The sequence below is a fragment of the Alosa pseudoharengus genome, unplaced genomic scaffold (genome assembly GCF_046254945.1).
Source record: "Alosa pseudoharengus isolate Yale_2024_CS ecotype anadromous, Long Island Sound unplaced genomic scaffold, YU_APseudo_1.1 YU_APseudo_1.1_scf_6, whole genome shotgun sequence".
In the NCBI taxonomy this organism is placed as follows: domain Eukaryota; kingdom Metazoa; phylum Chordata; class Actinopteri; order Clupeiformes; family Clupeidae; genus Alosa; species Alosa pseudoharengus.
In genome coordinates this window covers 12,451,471-12,473,353 of record NW_027468848.1, presented here as the reverse complement: position 1 = coordinate 12,473,353, position 21,883 = coordinate 12,451,471, and the positions used below count along the sequence as shown (strand labels likewise).

The following is a 21,883-nucleotide window of genomic DNA, read 5'->3' as shown; positions in this document are numbered from 1 at the left end:
CGGGCATCTATTTTTGGCAGAACTGTGCGTGTGCAAAGCTTCACGAATCACGACACACCAACCTCTCTCCAGCTACAAGATTATGGAGTCAAAACAACGCCATAAAGATTGTGTGCCCGTGAAAAGATATTCACATAGAGTTTTGTCTTCGAGGATATGATTTGCACAAGTGTAGAACCGTTTTGTACCTGTGGAATTCATTTGTCTGTGTGTAAAAAAAATGCGTACCTGCAGAAATATTTTGTGCACTTGTGTAAAACATTTGTCCACAGGGATTTAGTTTGAATGTGTGTGGAACAGTTTTATAGCTACAGGCAATAAAGGAACTTATGTCTTTGAGCATACAATTAGGCAGCAATTGGGAGAAGTGTGACATCTATTTTTCGTGTGCAAACTGGATCTACGAAGCTACAAAACTTTTTTACAGACACAAATTTTCAAGTACATCTCGCTGCAGTGAAGCTAATATAGTATCTTGTTTCATATTAGATGATAGAAACTGATGACGTAGGCTAAACACAAACGACATTTCAAGCAACAACAGTGACGTTTTCATGTAGGCCTAGGCTAGTTACTGTAATTGGGTCTGTGTACTTTTTCGTTAATTTGATTTCCGGTTTTGAAACAATACGCGCATTCTAAAAATTGGTCATTTTAAATATTGATGATAATGTGTTGAAACGGAAATTTTAAATTTCATTTAATTTAGCCCTCAAAAGTAGAATGGTGTGTTGTTTTATCATGGACTATCAGTTTAACAGCAGGAATTCTCTATTACAACCAAATGTGCTTGGCCATTTGATGCCCCTTTTCAGATTAGCCCTGAATAAGCTATTGAGCATCACCTGATCTGAATGCGATATCTCGTGCCTTCAGCAGGAGTCTGACCTCACTGTTCATCCATGGTTTCTGATTAGGGAAAGCCGTAATTTGTTTGAGGGTGGTGACACTGATGATGTTGGGGTTGTAGAGATACAGTTCAAGACGGAGGAGGCTTATGAATCAGAGTCCGTGTGGAAGTCATGGGTGGCCTGAGTTACGAACACTCTCCAGTCGGTGTTTTCAAAACGCTGACTGTGTTTTCAATACGCTGACTGTGTTTTCAATACTGACTATGCAGCAACATTTCACTGAAACACATATCCAGTATTTGGCAATAACCCCCGCCCCCACACACACACACACACAATGAGCAATATTTCACTGAAAGTCAATTCTATTTTTGAGACAAAATAATTTATTATGTAACAAAAATAAAGTAAAAAATTCAACCGTAGACACGCTACACACTTGTATGTAATACACATATGTAACAGACACACGTCTAACATTTCATGTCTTGTCAAGAATATTTTACCCTGCCCCCCTTCAACACACACACACTTAATTTCCAATTAAGATCATTATATCACATATATTTGGATGTGTCTGGTGAAAAATATTCAGGTATATCAACGTTACTCTGCTTGAATATGACAGGAGTGTTCATGCCTAGTTTCTAAGTCCATCTCCTCATATTCCCCCTGGAGCCCAATTAACTTTCCTCTTGGAAAAGCTGGACCTGAACCTGGTCTTTTAGGGCTTTGTTCTCTCGGTAGATGTAGAGCGGGGACTTCTCGGTGGGGGACGAGGATGCCGCTACCGCCGAGGAAGACTGCAGGTCACGGAAGGAGGCGACGCAGGGGTCCTGTTCCTGCAGTGCTGATGGGTAGCGGGGGGCCGACCTCTCGATGCGCACTGAGCGGCGCACGGGAGTGAGGAAGCGGACTTCCTGCCCATCCACATGCAAGGGTTCCTGATGCTGACTTCTTTGCCTGCTACGACAACACAAACACGCATACACACACACGGGTCAATTGTATCAAGTCCATCTTGTTTTTTATGTCCACAACAGCTTACTTTTACACTTTTTTTTTTATCCATCTTGCGTATTAATGCATACAAATTTCTGTATGTATTTTCAATAGTATACAAGCAAAACCACTTTCTAAACAACAGGAGATATATTTTAGAACACACACACAGAATGGACAGCTAGAGGACTGGGGAACAGTTAGCTGAATTTGACGAAAAGTGTATTGGATTAGAATCATAGACTGCACCTCGACATTACTTCCTATTGAATGTTTAAAGGGGTGGTTCAGGATTTTGGACATAGGACCTCATTTCCAAGTAAGCAAGTGTGATATTTATCAGTGGAGACCGTTTTCAACACGTTTCATCCAGTCCTTCTAATTGCAGAGTTTGCAGGTGCTAGGCTAGCGCAAGTCAACGGTATGTGCCTGCCACTAAAAACAGTCTTACCCACTCCAAAGTACACCCGAGACAATAAATTTATTGAAGCATTTAGGAACACACTGAATTAACTGGAAAATAGAGTCCCTGTTAGATTAGCTTGCTTTCAAATGCCGTTGTCCATGACCTGGCAGTTTTATGGCAAGCGGTTTTAACATGCATTATGGCAAACCGCCTACACTGGGTAAACTTGAAAGCAGAGCTCACCATTGTGTGTGCATGCATGGCAAGCTGTTTTAACATTTAAATGTATTATTCGTAGGAGCAATGAGATATTGATAGTAAATTGAACATAACAGTTCAATTTCATGTTCAAAATTGTCTTATCAATAAAAAAAAAGCAATTCATGCTTTAGACCATTTTAATTTAAAACATTTTAAAAACAAAGTACCGGTTCAGGCACCGTTTCGGCACCGGCACCGTTTTAAAAGTATTGATTTAGCACCGGTATCGGATAAAACCCGATCGATACCCAACCCTATTCTAGACTTTTGTTTTTAAACAAAAAATTAGGTTAAGGGCCAGGAACGATAAGTATAAAGATAATTATTACACGGCTCTTCACAAGTAGAACGCTCCATTGACTTGAATGGGATTTCCCAAAGTTCTAGCGGTCATTATTTTCGACTAAAGGACCTCTGAAAAAAATAATGACTTCTGTCAATGGCAACGGAGTTTGTTATTCTAATTCAGGTCTTTGATATCACTCCGGAACTACTGGAACTTCATTCAAAAGTGAAAAGCAGACGGTTGATCAGCTGTGTTCTAAAGAATGTTTGATTCAAGTTCAGCGTGTGTTGTTGCGAACTATTTGTTTCTCAGCAAAAGCCACAATGAACGGTAACAAATAGGCCATAGCCTAGGCTATTTAGGCTAAAGAGTCATATCGTGGGGAGTTTATTGTTTTGTTTTGGCAAGTAGCCATGTAATAAGCGGGATAATGTATATCCGCTGCGCGTCGGGGTCCGGTCCGCCCTGTCGGGACTTATTTTCCCAATAATGACCGGCGTACTATACATTATCCCTTAAGTATAATTACGATTAAAGTGCCCGCACAGACCAACCATAACAAAAGTCTCTCCCTGTATTGATGAATGTGATATAGGGATGGAAATTAAATACAGTTGAGCTCATAAGTCATGCTAAAGGTGACTAAAAAGAGGAATAAAAAAAAAAAACATGTCTTGGAAATTTATCTTAATGCCTTAAGTAAAAAAAAGAGGAAATATCCAACCTTTAAGGTCTTTGTGAATGAACAATGTATCGTAAATAAATACATGTTCTTCCTTAAAATACAGGGGTTAAGTATTCACACCCCTATGATAAATTCCCATAGAGGTAGGCAGATTCTTATTTTTAAAGGCCAGTTATTTCATGGATCCAGGGCACTACACATCCTGATAAAGTTGCCTTGGCCTTTGGAATTAAAATAGCCCCACATCATCACATACCCTTCACCATACCTAGAGACTGGCATGATTTTGTTTCAGTTAGCCCAATAGCTGGTTTGATTTGCATTGAGAGATGATCTTATGGAAAGTACCCCATGCCAATCGTGAGATATCGTGAAGGGTATGAGATGATGTGGGGATATTTTAATTTCAAAGGCCAAGGGAACTTCATCAGTGTCCTTAAAGGTTGGATATTTCCTCATTTTTTTTACTTAAGGCATTAAGATCAATTTCCAAAAGATTTTTTTTATTCCTCTTTTTAGTCACCTTTAGCATGGGTTCATAGACTTCTGAGCTCAACTGTATTTTGTCCACCTGCTACTGCGGCTAGTGGATTCCAAAATCTACCACCAACCATACCATATGGTATGAAAATGTGAGATCATAATTATAGTGACCAAAATGATCACGGTTATTGGTATCATTGCGGTACAATTAAAATGTGAATTGCTCATGTGAGCATAAGTGTAGCCCTGGACTGTTTATCTGACAAAACCCAGGTGGTACAAGAAAACTTTATAGTGGAAATGCATACCCTGGAGTGGCTGTAATTTTGTATTTCACCACGGACGAGTCTCCTTTCACACCGCGGATCAAAGCGCCCACAGCCTTGGGAGTGGACAGGATGTTGTTTTGTTGCTCGGTAATTGCCGCCACTTCCTCCTCCTCCTCGTCCAAAGTCTCCTCCTTGATCATTGTGCCTGAATTAGAGACAACCCTTTGAATTATCCATGTAAGTCTACAATGACACAAGGTTATCCATGTCTACAATGACACAAGGTTTCCATTATATTTGAGCAAATTTGATCATTAGGGGTGCAATTAGCATTTTTTTTTACAAATAATAAAAAATCATATACTAGGAGCCATGAGAAGAACGTTTTTTTATTTTTACAATATTGGCCTAACAAAGCCCCATTCACTTTCCCATGGAGATTTTTCTTTGGAACCAGGAATTGTTCACAAGCATCTGGCTGACTTCTAGGCAATATACAACCGAATTTCTCTAGACTATCCATGATTGTGAAACCTAGTAGTTTATTTTGTGGTGCAAGATGGGACTTGATGATGTCAGCAGGTTTTGTTTTTAATCGGCTACCACTATGATCACATTCATGGGAACATCAAGAGATGAACTCATCAAGACATGCTCCTCTGCATCTAGGCGTATGTCGCAATGTGTGCTCATACGCATGACACCATTCCATAGTATTCTGCAAATTCACCACGTAAGAAAGGCTGTCTTCGGGGGAGAGAAGTGCGGTGAGTCACAATAAGCGCTTTCAGATATAACCTCCGGAGTACATGCGGAGGTTTGTCAAACGGAGGTCCTACTCTTCGGATGATTCAGATATGATGCTAACCTGCGGACCTAATACTGACGTATGTGTGAACAACATACACGCACATTACAGAATCTCCGTGTGGTTGTCGAGTGAGGGGTGGGGGCTTGTAGAGTTCACAAGATGCGAGATATGACGCAGAATATATGCGGCCGCTGCCTGTCACAGCTGCTTTTTGTTTAAAAAGTGTAGCCTATGCATTATAGGCTAAAGAAGAGAAATCTATTGTGCGTAGGCTAATACTTGAAGTAGGATAGTCACGTAAGTGCGCACATACAGTATTTGTATGTGTGCTTCGAATAAACACATTTATCTGTTTTCAACGTTATGTACCAGAATCTGGTTTGCATTGGAGAGAGAGAGAATGCACACACTTTATGGTAGGCTACCAGCCAATTCAGTAGGCTAACTCAAGACTTCAAGGCCATCATACAACGTTTTTAAGCAACAAACAAAATACTAACATAACAGTGAAGTTTTTTCATGGTTTATTTTTTTCCAAAAGCATACTCCCCATGCAGGCGCGCGGGAACATATTTTTGACCATGGGTGCTGAATAACAAAATAATGGATGTCCAAAGATTTCTCCCCTAGCATGATATGATTTGAATTTAGACAGCTACGCCATTTCAGCGCGGTGTATGAGTAGGCCTAAGAGCGAGAAGTTTTATAATGCCCTTGCCACTCCGACTCATCAATAAAAACTGCGCACACACACACCAGACCACTTGACTTTACATCATTAAACTATTTCAAAGTCACCCGCGATAGGAACTGATTTGACCAGGATACTTTATTGTAGGCCTTGTGGTTATAGGCTAGTAATAGTTTACTATTGTTGGTATACATCTCAGGCCTACTGTTTTCCTCTTAATTTGTTATGTGGGTAATATGACAAAAAAAAAAAGTAAACCTGCTCAAATATGTTCAACATCCAGTATTTACTGAAAGGTGCATAATTTGAGGTGCTTGCCATCCAGTGGCAAATTAGATGGGTACATTTACCCCCTTCATAAATGTTGTTGTTTATACTCAAAGATTTTTACATTTACAGTAAGACTTTATCTCTGTCCACTTTCAAGCCATGGCCTTTTGAAATTTTGATACAAAAATCCAATGGTGTTGCTTTCTTAACCCTGACGCCTAGTTTGCCAGGTTTAAAAAAGTTGAGGAAAATATTTTTATTTGGTGTGAGAGACACACATAGGCCTATCTGTTTTTATGTTTTTTTGTTTGTTTTTATAATTTGTATTAATATTTATCTTATCATTATTTTATTTATAAGTTAAGGTTGCTAGCACAGGTGTCTAAAAATAGATACAAAGACTTGCACTTTCTGTTTGTAGTTTTGTGTTTGAAAATACAGTATTTGAAAAAAAAAAAAAAAAAAACATTGCATTTTAGGAAATACCTGACCTCCAATCAGATGACGTTAGCAGAAGTGGCTCCCAGCTCATTTGAGACCCCTGATTTAGTGTATTAGTACCGTATTTTCCGGACTATAAGTCGCTCCTGAGCAGGGCTTTGAACCAGATTTTTTGCCAAATGGTTCGTTCTGAAGAGAAACAGTATTTTAACGTTTCCGTTTTTGGTTCCCATTGACGTTCCCGAACCGGTTAGAACAAAAAAATATGGTTCCTGAACCGGTTAATAACATTCCATGTCAGCTGTTGGACAAAAATATGTATGCTTTCAAACTGGCTAATAACAGTATTAATAGCTGCACCAGGGTCTTCCTATAGCCTTTAGCCTGAATAATTTCCTGGTCAAAAAAAAAATGCTGTCATATATACAGTATATTTTTGGTGGGTACTGTAATATTGGATTCTTGGATGCCTTCCCATTGTCTAAATGCCAAAATGCCAAATAAATTAAAGCTGTAGCCTTAACGTTAATGCTAGCTTTTTCCAACAATGCCTAGTAAAAAGAGAAAACAGGTGAAATGAAATCATTGAGATTTGGAGACTTAATAGGCCTTTTGATTGATTGCCTGCTATCAATAACGTTTCTATCTATCTATCTATCTATCTGAATAAAATAATAGTCTCACTACATAAATGAGAATCAGTGTGTGAGAGAGGGTTTGCTTCATATTGACTAGCAATGAGTAAGTAAAAACCACACAGAATGCTGACTACTGCTGACAATGCAGCAAAACTTTATTGTATTTTTCAGGAATATTCGATATTCAGCAATCTTGCAATTCTGAACTATGCCTAAAGATCAGTGGTAGATAAGATTTGGATAATTTCTCATCCAAACTGAAATGTCATAGAAATGAAGTGCTAGCCTAGAAATCTAGACACACCCTAGTGGCAGCAAATGTAATTTGCAGTCAGGGTAGTCTAGCAACTCTCCGTTAGCTTGTGAGCTGGACAAATTAAACTTCGATCAGGCCAAATCACATCGTGTAGGCCTATAGAGTCGGTGGGCGAGTTAAGCTTTTTTTTTTATGTTGGCAAAAGTTTGATCAACTAGCTCCACTGGTGGGAAAACGCATGGGACTCATAAGTTGTTGCACTATCCTATTACGTGCAGAGGGAATTTAAAAGACAATCGTTTATCCCGCCCCTTGGATTGAGCACTGCGAATGGGGAGTTCCCAGACCCTACATCTTTATCTGGCTCATCAGGCTAGAAAAGTGCAGATATCCAAGCAGAAATCATGGCCTCCTCCACATGCCAGTGATCGGATAAAGAAGGGAGGTACACCAGTGGTGGTGATGGACTGAATGAATGTCCTTTGAAGTAGGATTTATGAAATTGGGTTATTCACCATCTTTCCTGTAGTTAGATAAGTATGCAAAAGCCTTTTTGTCATGCATTGCCATCGTACGGCAGTCCACCCGCTAGCTTATCTTAGCATAGTGAATGGAATCTCTCGTCCCTGGCTAGCATGTGAGTAAAAGTGAGGCCAAAAAAAAAAAAAAACTAATTACTTCTTTTGGCTTGCGTATTCACAACAAGTACAAATGGCAATGTAGATTAAGACGAGGCAATTTCCTACGTAGATATTGGGACAAAGCACTGCTACTTGGGTGCAGAGATCACACAACACATGAATACCTTGTCTCACTCGTCACAGCACAAACAATCTCTGCACCCATTTGTACTGTAATGCATGTTTGCATTGCATAGAACTGGTGTTGTGTCATAATGTGTCAATAACATGTGTCTGTTTCATTGCTTTATGTTAATGTAATAACTAGGCTGCTCTGTCAAGTAGTGCTCCGCATAGTGCTGTCCGCTGCCAGAGGCCCTATTCTGTATGTGCCCCATGGAAAATTACCAACCTTTGATCAAATTTCCCTTCGTCTCCTTCTTTTTCAGAATGTCAAACACCACTGCCCGTAGGTCGTCTACTGGCTGTGTGAGAACACACACAAGAAAATTACAAATGTGCACTCCTTGTAGAATTGTGAAACAACAAAACCTCAGAAAAATCTCTCACCTCTCTCACGAGGCGGACGGCTTCTTCAAACAGCGGCAGAACCTCGTAGTTGCCCTCTCTCTCCATTAGCCTAACCTGGCATATCCAGTACTTGCAGAACTTTTGGGCCATGGGCACGCGAGACAGCACCTCCACAACCTGTTCTGAAGGACAGCCCTGTGCATAGATGAAGAAGTATAATCTAAAGGTTAGCATTTCAAGGACCTGGGGTAACACTATCCATATAGTGTGTAGGCTCAACAAATTCAAAGTTCATTAGGGCAGCAACAATTAATTAATTAGTTGTCAACAATTAAAGTACTTATCAAATATTTTGGTTATTGTGAATCTGGACAAGGAGTTGTCCTTGGCTGGGCAAAGTCCTGTGAGCACATGGGCTCTAGTAGCCGAAAGCACTACACTCGCAACACATGAGGAAACAGGAGAAAAAGATTGGGAGAAAAGAGAAATGGGGGCCAGCAGCCATTAAGTTCAACAGCAGATGAAACCGCCAGTCACTTTCCGTAAGGCTGTATAAGAATAAAATGGAAAATGAGGCAGCCATGGCCTTTTAAAAGGGCCATTTACTTTACATAAGGCTGCAAGAATGCTGGCTTCAACTATCAGTGAATTCTCTCACTATGAATGAGATCCAGAGTTCTGTTGAGAGGATGAGAGAGGCGTAAAGAAGGCCAAGCACATGCTCTCACATGTGTGCACACACGCACGCGCGCACACACACTCTCTCTCTCTGTCACTCACTCACACACACACCCCTACCTATCATTCTAGTATTATTTCTACTACTGTCTATTTTGTGCTCACATGTTTATACATTGTATGCTGTATGTGTATCTCTGTCTTCTTTTCCTTGTGATACTACTGTATTATTTGTAATCAGGGTTCCCACACCTTGGTGAACATCAAATTCAAGGACCTTTCAAGGACTTTCCAGGACCAATTTCATCAAATTCAAGGACCACACGTGGCGGCATTTACCTACTGTGACCGCTGAATAGGTTATCATATTTTAATACAATGCAAATTCAATAAAAGACTAAACGGCATAGAAGTTGTTGGGTCAGAAGCAATGCAAGAAAGTGGACTGAATTTATAGCCTACATTGATATTGATCATATTCATAGCCTACATTCATATCCACAGTACATGGCTATGCCATACTACATTACATATAAGATGTACATTAGCCTACCGTTTCATGGAATTTTATGGAAAAAAGTGCAGCCTTGAGATGTTCAGAATTATATCAATTTGTTTCACTTACCTTCATCTTTGATTAAGCTACTTTTTGACTTCTGTTTAAAGTGCCACGGTTGCCAGAAAGCTGCTCAGAGATTTATTTAAACCATTCTCAGGCTTTTGTTACCTTTGTTAAAGACACAATTTCAGTGCATTTTTTTACACCCAGTAACTATGCATGTGACAAACTTTCCTAGTATCCTTAACAAGTAAAACTGACAAAGAATTGGCATAAACTCTGTTGGTTTATTCAACAACCCAACCCATGATCTACCATATCTTGGTATTGCACATAACATTCTACTATATAAAACAGAAGCAACAAATACTAAACCATTTGGGTCCTTTGATAACCAATCTGCATAACATTCCTTGGCAAGCCAAACATCTTGGAATTTACATTTTCCGGGCATGACATTACGCGACGACTTGCAACTCTCCTCTGACTCAACGTGAATGTAGCCTATTGGACGCACGTAGGCCTAAACCGTAGTCTACCAACGAACGAAGAAGAGCGAGCGTACTTTTGCAAATTAAAAGTCTGCGGAATCAACATAATTGTAAAAGATCGTGTGGTAGTAAAATAATGACACATGAGTAGTCATCCGTGTGAAATTTCAACCCCACAAAAAAAATTCAAGGACTTTCAAGGACAAGGTGTTTTTTTGGCTGTTTTCAAGAACTTTCAAGGGCCTTGAATTTATTTTTTCAGATTCACAAACTTTCAAGGATTTCAAGGACCCGTGGGAACCCTGTGTAACACTAGCTTTGGCAACACTGTACCAAACAGTCATGCTAATAAAGCCCCTTTGAATTTGAATTTGACAAACAGATTAACCGCGCATAGGGATGTAATGGTATGAAAATTTAACCGGTTATAGTGACCAAAATTATCACGGTTTTTGGTATTATCGCTGTATTTCTTAAAGTGTGTTCATCAATATGGTCAGAAAGCACTGAAAGCAGGCCTACACAAACTACACATCGCAGTTAAATCCATCAATTAGACAACAGAATCAGTAGGGTAGCAGTTTTGTTTCCAGGCCTACTGTATGTCAAAAGCTGTATATTAAGCTTAAACACACGGTTTCCACACTGTGGTAATCAACCATGATAATTATGATATTTGAAATGAAAACGGTAATTGTCATCGTCAACATTTTTATCGCGGTTTACCATTATACCGGTAATCGTTAAATCCCTATTTACGCAAACCTAGCCAATTAAAGCTGATTCCGATTCAGTGGAAAAAGTGTGCTGTGATTTCTGTGACTGAACTGTGTGACGGTCTAGCTACGACCGCACATGACTGGTGAACTGTTAGCACTCGTCCTCTACACATCAGCTGATATTTGTGCACACACACACACACACACACACACACACACACAACACACACACTCGTACATGGGCCATTGCTATGTGGCTAGCACTTTTAAGATGTGTAAGAAACAACACAACACGGAGCTATTAGCAATGGTGGCACATTTATTGTTTGTCTGAATTAGACACAAGTTTGAATGTTTGTCAACCGATAGCTACCGATTCGCGTTCGTGGCGTCCTCTCGTTCCAGCTTCTGAAGGTCCGGTGGCAAAGGAGGGCCGACTGGATCGCATGGACTGTTTATTGTTTCTGGGCGGTATTGGACCGTTCCATTATGTCAATTGGTTGTGGGGGGATTTCGAGACGGTCCTGATCAAGCCGATCGATGTTCAGTCTTTCCATATGTAACCGAGTCTGTCATTTAATAATGTGGTTTGCTAATTCTGCTAGTGACATTATGATATATCTATGCTTGTGGCCCAGGGTCTGTCTTGTCTATTGTGTGTTAATTGATTGTTTAGTGTTTACCTGTCTATGTTAAATGGTGCTGGCCGCCAGGTATATGTTCCCCTCTGTCTAGTCTGATGTTAGTCTTGTCTTGTCTTGCCGATGTGATGTACAGGGTACTGTGAGTACTATGACTGGTACAATGCTGCTGTATTTTGATTAGAAGCTAAAGCAGGTTTTTCATACTGGTTCAATCACGCAAGATTAGATGCTAAAGCAGATTTTTCATACTGGTTCAATATTGCAAATTTGGAAGATTATTATTAACATTTTTCTGTGCGTTTTTCTATGGACTCTTCTGCTTGGTTGTTCGAGCCAAGCCGAATAATAAAATACTGTCCATCTTCACTACTGCCTCTGCTTCTTTGGCCACACCCACATTTGTTAATGGTAACTTCCGCTCGGTTCCATTACAAACTGGACATATTAATATATATATTTTTTAAAAGGACGCCGTAGATACAACGCCAGCTTAAATTAAAGCACTGCATGAAAAACAAAGTACTTGGGGAATTGGTCTTGGCTGTGTAGTTTTGTACACTATAGGTAAAGTGTGCGTGGTTCACTCACATATTCACCATCTAACAAACACTCACCAACCAAATAGTAGACAAATAGTAGACAGCACATCATCCAGTGCCAAGTTCCTGTGCCTGCAGACCTGGACACTCACCTCCTCAAGCAGCTGCAGGCAGTCAGTGAGTGACCGGTCCACGGCACACACCAGGCTGTGGAGGTCGTCCTCCTCCTCCATGGCCGCCCAGTAGTGCTGAGGCAGGGCAACGGACTTCCTCATCGACTTCCGGATGGGCATAGGGGGACGTTTGTAAGAGATGCCCTTGGCTTCACGCCACTCCTGAAGTTTCCGCCTGTAAACAACCAAACAAACAAACAAAAGGATGAGCAGAAATTACTCTGAACCATCTCTTTAATATAGTATAAATATAGTTAAACCTAGGGGAAGGCAGACAACACATGGCATGCTAATATAAACCAGACAAAAACAGGGAAGGCAGATACCACTTGGCATTCTAATCTAAACAGGACAAACGAGGGCAAACCATGAAAGGAAGTATGCCATAACTAAACAGTATGTCTTAACTAGGGTTGCAAAGAGGTGGAACATTTCCGGTAAATGGTGTAGTGCTGCCACTAACTTTCGACTACATTTTGTGATTAGTAGGGGTGGGCGATATATATTGTCTGCGATAATATCGTGATTGTTGTTTTAACGATGTGCAATTTGACATTATCGAGTATTTAAATTACCTATGGGGAAAAACACTCGAAATCACGCATTGAAGACTCATACATTCCCAGGAAGTGTATGCAGGAGAAGCCCCTGGCTGCAGCAGAGCAAGTGTCACGTGATCACTAGTGGGTCACAACGTTGTCCCACGCACGCCTAATGTTTATTTTGTGCAGCGACAGTAGCCTACTTTTGTTAAGTATCTGTTCAAGTAGCATTGATGAGACAGTCACGTTTTTTCCTACACGGTATTATATGGAGAGAAAACATTAGCCTTTGAGTATTTTAATAGTCAGTTGTAAACAAATAACTATTCTCAAGTAGCCTAACTTTTTTGTAAATGGACTGAAGTTCACTCTAAATATCTACGTTTACCGATTATGCTAACCGTTAGCATCTCTATGGGATTTCTCATATACATCAGCCATAAGCTAACACATTAGTTTCTATTCTGTAACTTGGAATGCTAGCCTACATGAGTGCTCTTAAACAAAACATAGAAGGAAATAACTGATATGTACTCTGTTGGTCTGCTTAGTTTTACAGTGAATCCTATGTAAAGGTTTGAAAGGAAGCAGCTTCAGACTTTCTCTTGGGAAACTGTTAGGCCTATCCATCTTCTCTAATGTAGCTGGCTAGACCATGTCATTACCACAAACCCAAGTCAGGTCAGAATTGGAAATGTGTCATAGAGTGACAATGCATTGGTTGATTTGGTTAAAAAGTCACAGGTTAGGTTATTGGTTATTATTGTAATGATGCTATTCATAAATAATGAGCTGTAAAGTAACTCAGACTTTAACAAAAAAATTTCTTTAAAGGATATTGACTAATTATCGTTATCGTCAAAATCACAAAAAATATCGAGATATTATTTTTTGTCCATATCGGCCACCTTTAGTGATTAGTCGACTAATCTAAACGACTAATTTGAAAAAAAGAAAAAAGAAAATCAAGTGTTTGTTATAAGTAAGGGATTTAGTCAAGGGTGTTGCACAGAATACCTTAAATGGTTTCCTTAGTTAAAGAAAAAAAGTTAAGGGATTTTCCGGCACGAAATTTCTATAGTTTCCACAGAGAATGTTCAACAGCTGTATCTAACTGGCTAGTAAGCGATGCTGTTAGTTAACCGAACCAAGTAAAGCCTAATGATCTTATCATTTATTTTACCTTAAAAATATTGACTGAAATTATCCAGGTTGCAAGTAAAGCATGTTATAAACATGAACTGAACAATACTGGCTAGTAGAGATGATCCTGTCATCAGTGCAACAAAACAAACTTTAACGAGAAGCTCATGGTAGGCTAACAAGACGACATCCAGATTAATTCTGTTAGCCTACCACTAATGTTATTTAAACAACACAATAACAATACGGCATGTAACTGATAGGCCTTTTTTGACAGAGGAAGAATATTAGCGGAGAGATTTTATTTTCAAAGTAGTCAACGCCCATATTAATGCAAATTGTCTCTTAACTAAGTCACACTTGTTTTATATGTCCTTTTTAGATTTACTTGAATACTGTGTAATGTAGGCTACCTGGGCTTAAAACAAAAGTAGGCCTATAATTATTGCAAGTTGCACTAGGCTACTTTTTGTATTGGTTTTATAAAAGATGTTTGTGAAATTTACACAGTAACAGTTGTATTTTGACTGAAATTGTCTATGCATTCTGATTCATTAGAATCATGGTTGGCTCTTCTTTGTAAACAGCACAATTTTCTGGGGCCATGTAAACCTGTAGGCAATTAAGTGTGGAATTATTCTACAATATTCACTCATCATGACCATCCTAAGTCAATCTACTGCAGCGTTTCCCATACATTGACTTATTTGTGGCAGCCCACCACAATATCTAATTTGTTAAAAACTGTTGTATTCAAGTTAATTCTGCAAACCAACCACCACAAATGGAATTCAATGCTGTGGGAAACACTGTGCTGCAGTAATTCTTTAAAGTCCTAATTTAGGCCTACATAAGGTCCGTCTGGCTACACTGAGCTAGCCTACTTGAGCTTGGTTGGCTATACTTTTTCCTCAATATAATGTCAGCGGTGTGAATGTATTTCACCACTCTCCACAGATATGAAGGCATATCTGTGGATATGCCTTCATTTGGGAATCTGTGCATCTCAAAATCCTCTCGTGAATGATCCGCCATTTAACCTTAACAGAGCGGAGCTCAGCCCTATGTAGAGCCGTCTTGTGCTGGTGTGTTTGCACTTTACTGCGCTGGTCGGGGAAACAAATAAACAAACTCGTTAGTGGGACGAGTACATAAGTAGGCCTAGTTCTAAGTTGTGTTTTAGTATTATATTTGCATTACTTTAGCTTGGGTTTTGTATTATTACCTAGAAATACGCTAACCATTCGTGCTTCAGTTCCAGACAGGTCATCATAATAAGTTATTAAAACCTTCGGGGCCAACGCCTTTCATTCTGCTGCAGCAGGTTGTGCGCAACAGAGTAGACGGACATAAGATACAGTCTGAGGAGTTGCAGCTTTATTCAGTTACCCGCAGTTGAAACTAAACCTAAGTTTCCCTCACAAACTCTGATTTGGTCGCTATACTGTAGCTTATTCCAAGCTGAGCCGTTTATGAGCGTTTAGTCCTAAATGAAAACGATTCAAACTCTCTAGCCACTCACTCGCAATTCACTGACGTCAGGTTCACTTAAAGGAGCCACACATACTGTAGGGCTAGGCTACTGTTATGTTGTTGACTGCCGTACTATTGAGGACTATGAGTTCTGTCCATCATTTGGTGGTAGGTAGAATTACTGCAATAAAATTATGCTTATTAAATGCTTTCCCCAAATCACTTTTCACAATTTTTTAAGAGTAATATTATCGGTTATCGTATCGGTATCGGCCACAACAAAGTAATAAATATTGGTTATCGTTATCGGCCCTAAAATTCCATATCGGTGCATCTCTACTATGAGTCCCATGCGTTTTCCCACCAGCGGAGCTAGGCAAACTTTTGCCAACTTAGAAAAAGCTTGTGTAACGCTGTTCGCCAACAGCAACATCCATCTTCTTTGTTTTCAAGTAGCAGGGAATTCAAGCCAAACCGGTGCAACTCTGCCATCAATCATTATGTTAAGCCCGCCTAACGTCTCTATACACGATTTGATTGACCTGGTAGAAGTTTAATTTTTCCAGCTCACAAGCCAATGGAGAGTTGCTAGACTAGCCCTGGCAGCAAATGTAATTTGCTGCCGCTAGGGTGCGTCTAGATTTATAAGCTAAGTCATTTTACTTCTCAAGAGTTAATAAAGAGTACAGACTACCTCTGAATGCTCTGGAGGTGAATTACAGTGAGTCGTTTGAGACGGGAGACTAAAAATAAATAGGGTAGGCGGTCAATAGTAAAACGACATTGACTAAAAAAAATTGCCGTCAACTAATTTTCATGGTCGATTATTTGTCGACTAATCGCGGCATCATTAAAATGATGTTTGACGTATGTGAAATTCAACTGAATTTCCATTAAATTAGGTTGTTTTAAATAATATAATGCTGCAAGATGGGGGTTTTCCCAACTACATTTTAAGTTTCATGTTATAGAACTTGCAATATTACAAATGTCCAGTTTATTCCCATTAATTCCCATGTAACATTTCCGACTTAGAAAATTCCCAGAATTTTGCAACCCTAGTCTAAACAGTAACAAATTTATGAGTGCAGATCTTCTGCAGTTCAGCAGAGCAGGTGTTAGCTGAACACCAAGGGGACGTTACCATGGATTAAGCCTAGTGTGTTTACCACTCTTTGAAAGAATGTTTAAATGTTGTCATACAGTACCAAGACAAAGTTGGGCTAATATGTCCCTTGAAATAACTAGGAGGTTGATTCTAGAATGAGCAACAAATCAGCCATTATTAAACTTACAGCCGTTCCTCCTGTGCTGCAGTGGACTTCTTCTGAGTTGACTTCAGCTCTGTTCCAGGCCCGACGGTCCGTGGCCTGCTTTGCGTTGCAGGGGTCTTTAGGTAGTCCGGGACAAGCAACGGGCCGGTGCTCTTCCCAAGACGTGGAACGGTCTTGGTGATGGCTGCAGGTGCAGTGGCAGGTCTGCGGCGTGGCCTAGATTCAGGGGGAGGCAGACTGAAGGTGGATGCCTTGGCTGTAGTGGCAGTCCTCGGTCGCAGGGCTGCTAGGGGTCCGCCTGCCCTTGCCTTGGTCTGGGGTGCATTTGACGAAGCTGGAGTGTTGCTGGTTCTGGAAACAGCTGTTTTTGCAGGCTTGCTGACAACTGAAGCAAGAGGTTTTCTACCCAGAGCTGTGGGTTTTTGGTTGTCCTTCAGGACACCTGAATGCAAAGTGGATGTTTGTGAGATGTCTTTTACTAGAGTAGATCCTTGACCCAAAGGCCTCAACTTTGAAGCCTGGCTGACAACATTGGAGCCACGTGACAAGATGGAAGTGCTTACTGTCCTTTTCTGTGTTTTGTTGTCTAGGGGCTTAATAGATTTAGCATTACACTTAGTGGAGTTGTTAGAGGTCAGTCTTTGCTCTACCCCTTTAAAGTCTTTTGAAGTTACTTGTGACAGCCTGGAATTTGTGCAGCTTTTTGGTGCAGATTCTCCATTAGCTCCAACACTATCTGTTCTCCCCACGGTTTTGAGGGTTTGCTGAGATTTCTTCTGTGCCACAACTCTTCTCTGTAAGGTTTTTGACTCTGTATGGTTGAGGAGTATGCTGACCAGAGGTGTTTTGCAGGTATGAAAAGGAGCTTTGTTAGCCTGCATAAAGCCATTTGTGGTTTGGCATGCAGAGCCAGAATTCTTTTGACGAGACTGCACTCTATTAGGAACTACACCAGCATGGGTAGATGATGGACGCTGCTGTGTTTTCAACGGCTCTTGCTGGACAACTCTGCCAGAAACCAGAGTGCGAGTTTGGGTTGTGAAGCATTGGCCAGAAGCCAGGGGAGCTGTTTTGGAAACAACAGGCTGCTGTGGAATCTTGGGTTTCTGGACAGTCTTGGATATTGGATTATACAAGTGTGCTTTCAGCATGCCATTCTTCAGTGTTGAGGAATTTGGCATCTGGTTCTCTTTCTCCAGCTGGGAAAACAACACAAAAATAATAAGCTTTATTTGTATTTGCACATATATCATATATCATGATATCATGATTTCATGTGAATAAATTCAGGATGTGACTAACCAATCATTTTAATAGTTTTCAAAACAAGGAATTGTCCATCACAAATGAAAACTTATGCAATATTTGTTCAAGATTTCTTCATAGCAATTTGGCAGGAAGCTCCACAATTCTTCAGTGATACAGTAAGAGTAGGTGTGTCCACTAAAACAAATTTAAATGTGTGTGCTCACATGTAGAAGTACAATACTTAGTCTGTCTCAGCTCTCTTTATTTGCTTTATGAAAGGGATGATGGACTCCACGGCATTCGGTTCACAGAAAGGAATGCACATTTGAGGTGGTAAAACGGGCAACGCACACACATGGGACGAACCAACGGAAATACAACAATGAAAATACAACAGTCAAGTTTGTTGTACCGTAACATGTACTTACATGTGTTCTTCTGGTACTTGTTTTTTTAGGATCCAAGCCATCCCGAAGATAAGGCCTGAAACAAATACCATAATGTTTATTTTACCTCTACACATGACTACATTACCAGGATTGGCATGACTGAACATATCACACATCAACTGAAATCCTACTGGAACAACCAGTATTTGGTCACTTAAGATAGATGCCCTTAAAAATAATTATACTGTATTATTGTTGCCTGTTTTTGTGTTAAAATTCGCTAAACAAGTGAAAGTTGCTATGTCAAAATGTAACTGGAGATGAAGTACATGAGTACATGCTTTTAAAAATACTTAAGTATTCAAAAGTACAAAATATTTATCAGTTTTAATGTTTTATAATGTAATGTTTATTTAGTCAACAATAGGGTGTGTACATCCTTTGGTCACAAGGACTTAAACAGACCTTTAGTTACTTGCATCCAGCATCAACATTTTGCCTACTTTTTGCAACTGTTTAAAAGTATGTAATAATTCATTTTAAATTGTTAATTCATTTTCTGTTCAAAAACATAAAACATTTTCACCATTTCTATGTGATGTCTAATTTCATTCCAAATTCACCATGATCATGGATGATATTCTGATGAAAAATTTGCTGTCACTATCATTACCACAGCCAAGTTCAAATTGAAGTATTGACAAAAATAACTAACTTCAATATGGTCTATTACATTATTGCATTTAAAGAATCACTTCAAATGTGCTTAAAAGTAACGAGTAGCCTACCTCATGCTCATATTTCACATGTAGTGGAGTCAAAAGTACAGTATTTGCCTTTCAAATATAATTCAATAAAAGTTTCCAAAAATATTAATACTAGTAAAATACAGAAACTCAAAAATCATACTTAAATAGGGTAATCATAGGGCAGCCGTGGCCCACTGGTTAGCACTCCGGACTTGGAACCGGAGGGTTGCCGGTTCGAGCCCCGACCAGTAGGCACGGCTGAAGTGCCCTTGAGCAAGGCACCTAACCCCTCACTGCTCCCCGAGCGCCGCTGTTGTAGCAGGCAGCTCACTGCGCCGGGATTAGTGTGTGCTTTACCTCACTGTGTGTTCACTGTGTGCTGAGTGTGTTTCACTAATTCACGGATTGGGATAAATGCAGAGACCAAATTTCCCTCACTGGATCAAAAGAGTATATGTACTTATACTTTAATCGAGTGAATGTACTTAGTTTCTGGTCCCAATGGTGAATGTTGCATTGATGATTTCTGGCATGAATGTAAAAATCATAAACGCGACAAGATGCAGGCAGGGAAGCCCACCGGCGTCACGACACGCCGTCACAACATGGCCACCAGATGCCACCATTGCACTGCACTGCACTGCACTTCGGGCCTTATTTGGATGTAAGAAATCAGTGAAATGGCGTCTTCTGGTGGCCGTGCAGTGCAACGGCACCATGAAATATTTAATTTAACAGGAAATTACGCTAGAAAATCTTGTTATGATTGCAGTCAAATAGGAATTGTCAAAGTCCTAATTTTTAATTTGTGGTTCATCAAGCTCACTCACTATAAAACACTCATCTCATCTAGGCTACTACAGGTAGTGATATGAATTCTGATGACCATTGTATGACCATTGAACCATTCAAGGGAAGAATGAGAAATGGGATTATTGGGCCTTAGGGTCTGTAGCATTATGAATGTAACGTTATGCTTCCATAGACCCCACCTCATTGGTAGATAGCTTAACCAGCAAGCCAGTTTTTACACACTTTAGGCAAGTTTAGATCAAGGTTAGTCTTTAATTGGTGTTTATTTCATTCCTGTTTCATAAAAAAATACTTTACATACTTAATTGAGAAGTGTTTGCTGATTTGTATTTGATTTTGGATGACTTTGTTAAGGTCTTTGCCAGCTCAGACAAAAAAGCAGGTCAAATTCTTTTAACAGCTACAGAAATAGATTGCCATAGATTGCCATAGATAGCGTAAGTTAGTAAGTTGTGGGGAAACATGTCTTGGAAGAGTCGCCAGGGGCAGCCCTGATGCAGAGAATATCAAAGTTGGCGTCACCTTACAATATGTTATGACAACTTTCAAATCTGACTTTGCGTGAGATTTACAAAGGTTGACCGAACTAAATTTTCAATCCTGTGTTTATTAGTGTGAGATGCACTGAAGAATATTTCCATAATAGCAAGCAAACAGTTAGTGGCAGTACTGTCTAATAAGAGGCGTTTAGAGCCACAACTTTGACCATATAACAGCATATCGATCAAAACCATAGATCAAAATATAAACAAACGTTGTTTCTCTTTCTAAACTGGCCACTCGTCTCCTGGCGCTGAAAACGTTAACTGGCCGAAAACCGGGTGGACGTGGCTAATGTGGCTATCACGTTATGGTGCAAACTTACTTTGGATTTGGAGGTTTCAGCCTTCCTTTGGATGCCAAGTACTCCATGAGTTTTTGCTTACGCATCTCTATCAAAAGAATTGTATGGTTAAGATAACTGATTACCAGCATGACAATAACAGGAAATTGGGTAAATCTGGCAGTTAGTTACTTGCTAACGTCAACCAGATAGCAAGTAGCTGCTACAGTTGCGACGCTAATTTAGCAGCTAACGTTAAATTGCTATACCCACCACAATTAACTAACGTGAGTCGTGAAGTTACTTTATGCCTTAAATTAACAGTCGTAACGTAACTTTAACGACATATCAATAAGATATCACATAAATACAATCTAGTATGCTGCTTTCGAAAAATAACTGGTTATCTAGCTAATCTAGTAAACTTGTATTTTGTGTTACATGCTATCTCTTAGAACTAGTTAGCTTTTCATTACGTTAACTTTAACATTACCTGCGCCAGACAACTTTGGTCCAATTTCTATTCCATCCATTTCGAGCACTATAGTTATCAAAAAATGAAGAGCTACAATCCAGAAGTACAAAAAACGTTCAGCTTTCTGTGCAGTCGATATATTTCATAACTTATAAATCTCTTCAGACGCAAACTGTTCTTTACTGACCAAAACAGTCAGTTCTCATGTCAGTTCTACGCCCCCTTCCGGGTAGCCGTTTCGAATATTTGAAAGAACCACTCAGCATAAGCAAAGGCACCAATGACACATTTGATAGGACAATTCAGATCTATCAACAAAGTCTGTGATTCGATGCCAAAAGGGGCAGGCCTCGCCTTATTTATAGGGAGGGAAAGTAATCTCATCGCCATCTAGTGGTTGCGTTCCTATCGGAACTCCCCCTATTACCGTCGGTCCCGTATTTCCACCGTCTTGCGTGTATGTGTCACTTAATATCCATTTCTATACAAACCAAGACAGCGGACTCCTAAAGAAACGCAACCACCCACACCATAGGTGTATCTAAATTAGCTATGTACCAAAAATGACATTTTACCGTGACTCGGAAGAGCTGTAAACAGTGTTGTAAGGCTGCGTGTACACAACCGCTTGGAGCTCCAGTGGAATTTTA

The 21,883-nt window shown here is 39.9% G+C and overlaps 1 protein-coding gene across 2 annotated transcripts; it reads right to left on the bottom strand.

Annotated features, from left to right (window-relative positions):
* Positions 1-1,235: 1,235 nt before the first annotated feature.
* Positions 1,236-21,424, bottom strand: ckap2l (cytoskeleton associated protein 2-like). 2 transcript variants are annotated; one of them, XM_076270291.1, is made up of 9 exons: positions 21,252-21,424; positions 20,801-20,867; positions 18,413-18,467; positions 16,758-17,935; positions 12,284-12,479; positions 8,541-8,696; positions 8,383-8,455; positions 4,283-4,448; positions 1,236-1,814 (listed from the first exon to the last, which is right to left on the bottom strand). In XM_076270291.1, exons 1-9 carry the CDS (start codon positions 21,289-21,291, stop codon positions 1,535-1,537), a joined length of 2,211 nt encoding a protein of 736 aa, XP_076126406.1. In that variant the 5' UTR covers positions 21,292-21,424; the 3' UTR covers positions 1,236-1,534. The 2 variants fall into 2 exon arrangements, with proteins under 2 accessions (XP_076126406.1, XP_076126405.1); XM_076270290.1 differs by having other exon boundaries at positions 1,237-1,817.
* Between the last annotated feature and the right edge of the window lie 459 nt (positions 21,425-21,883).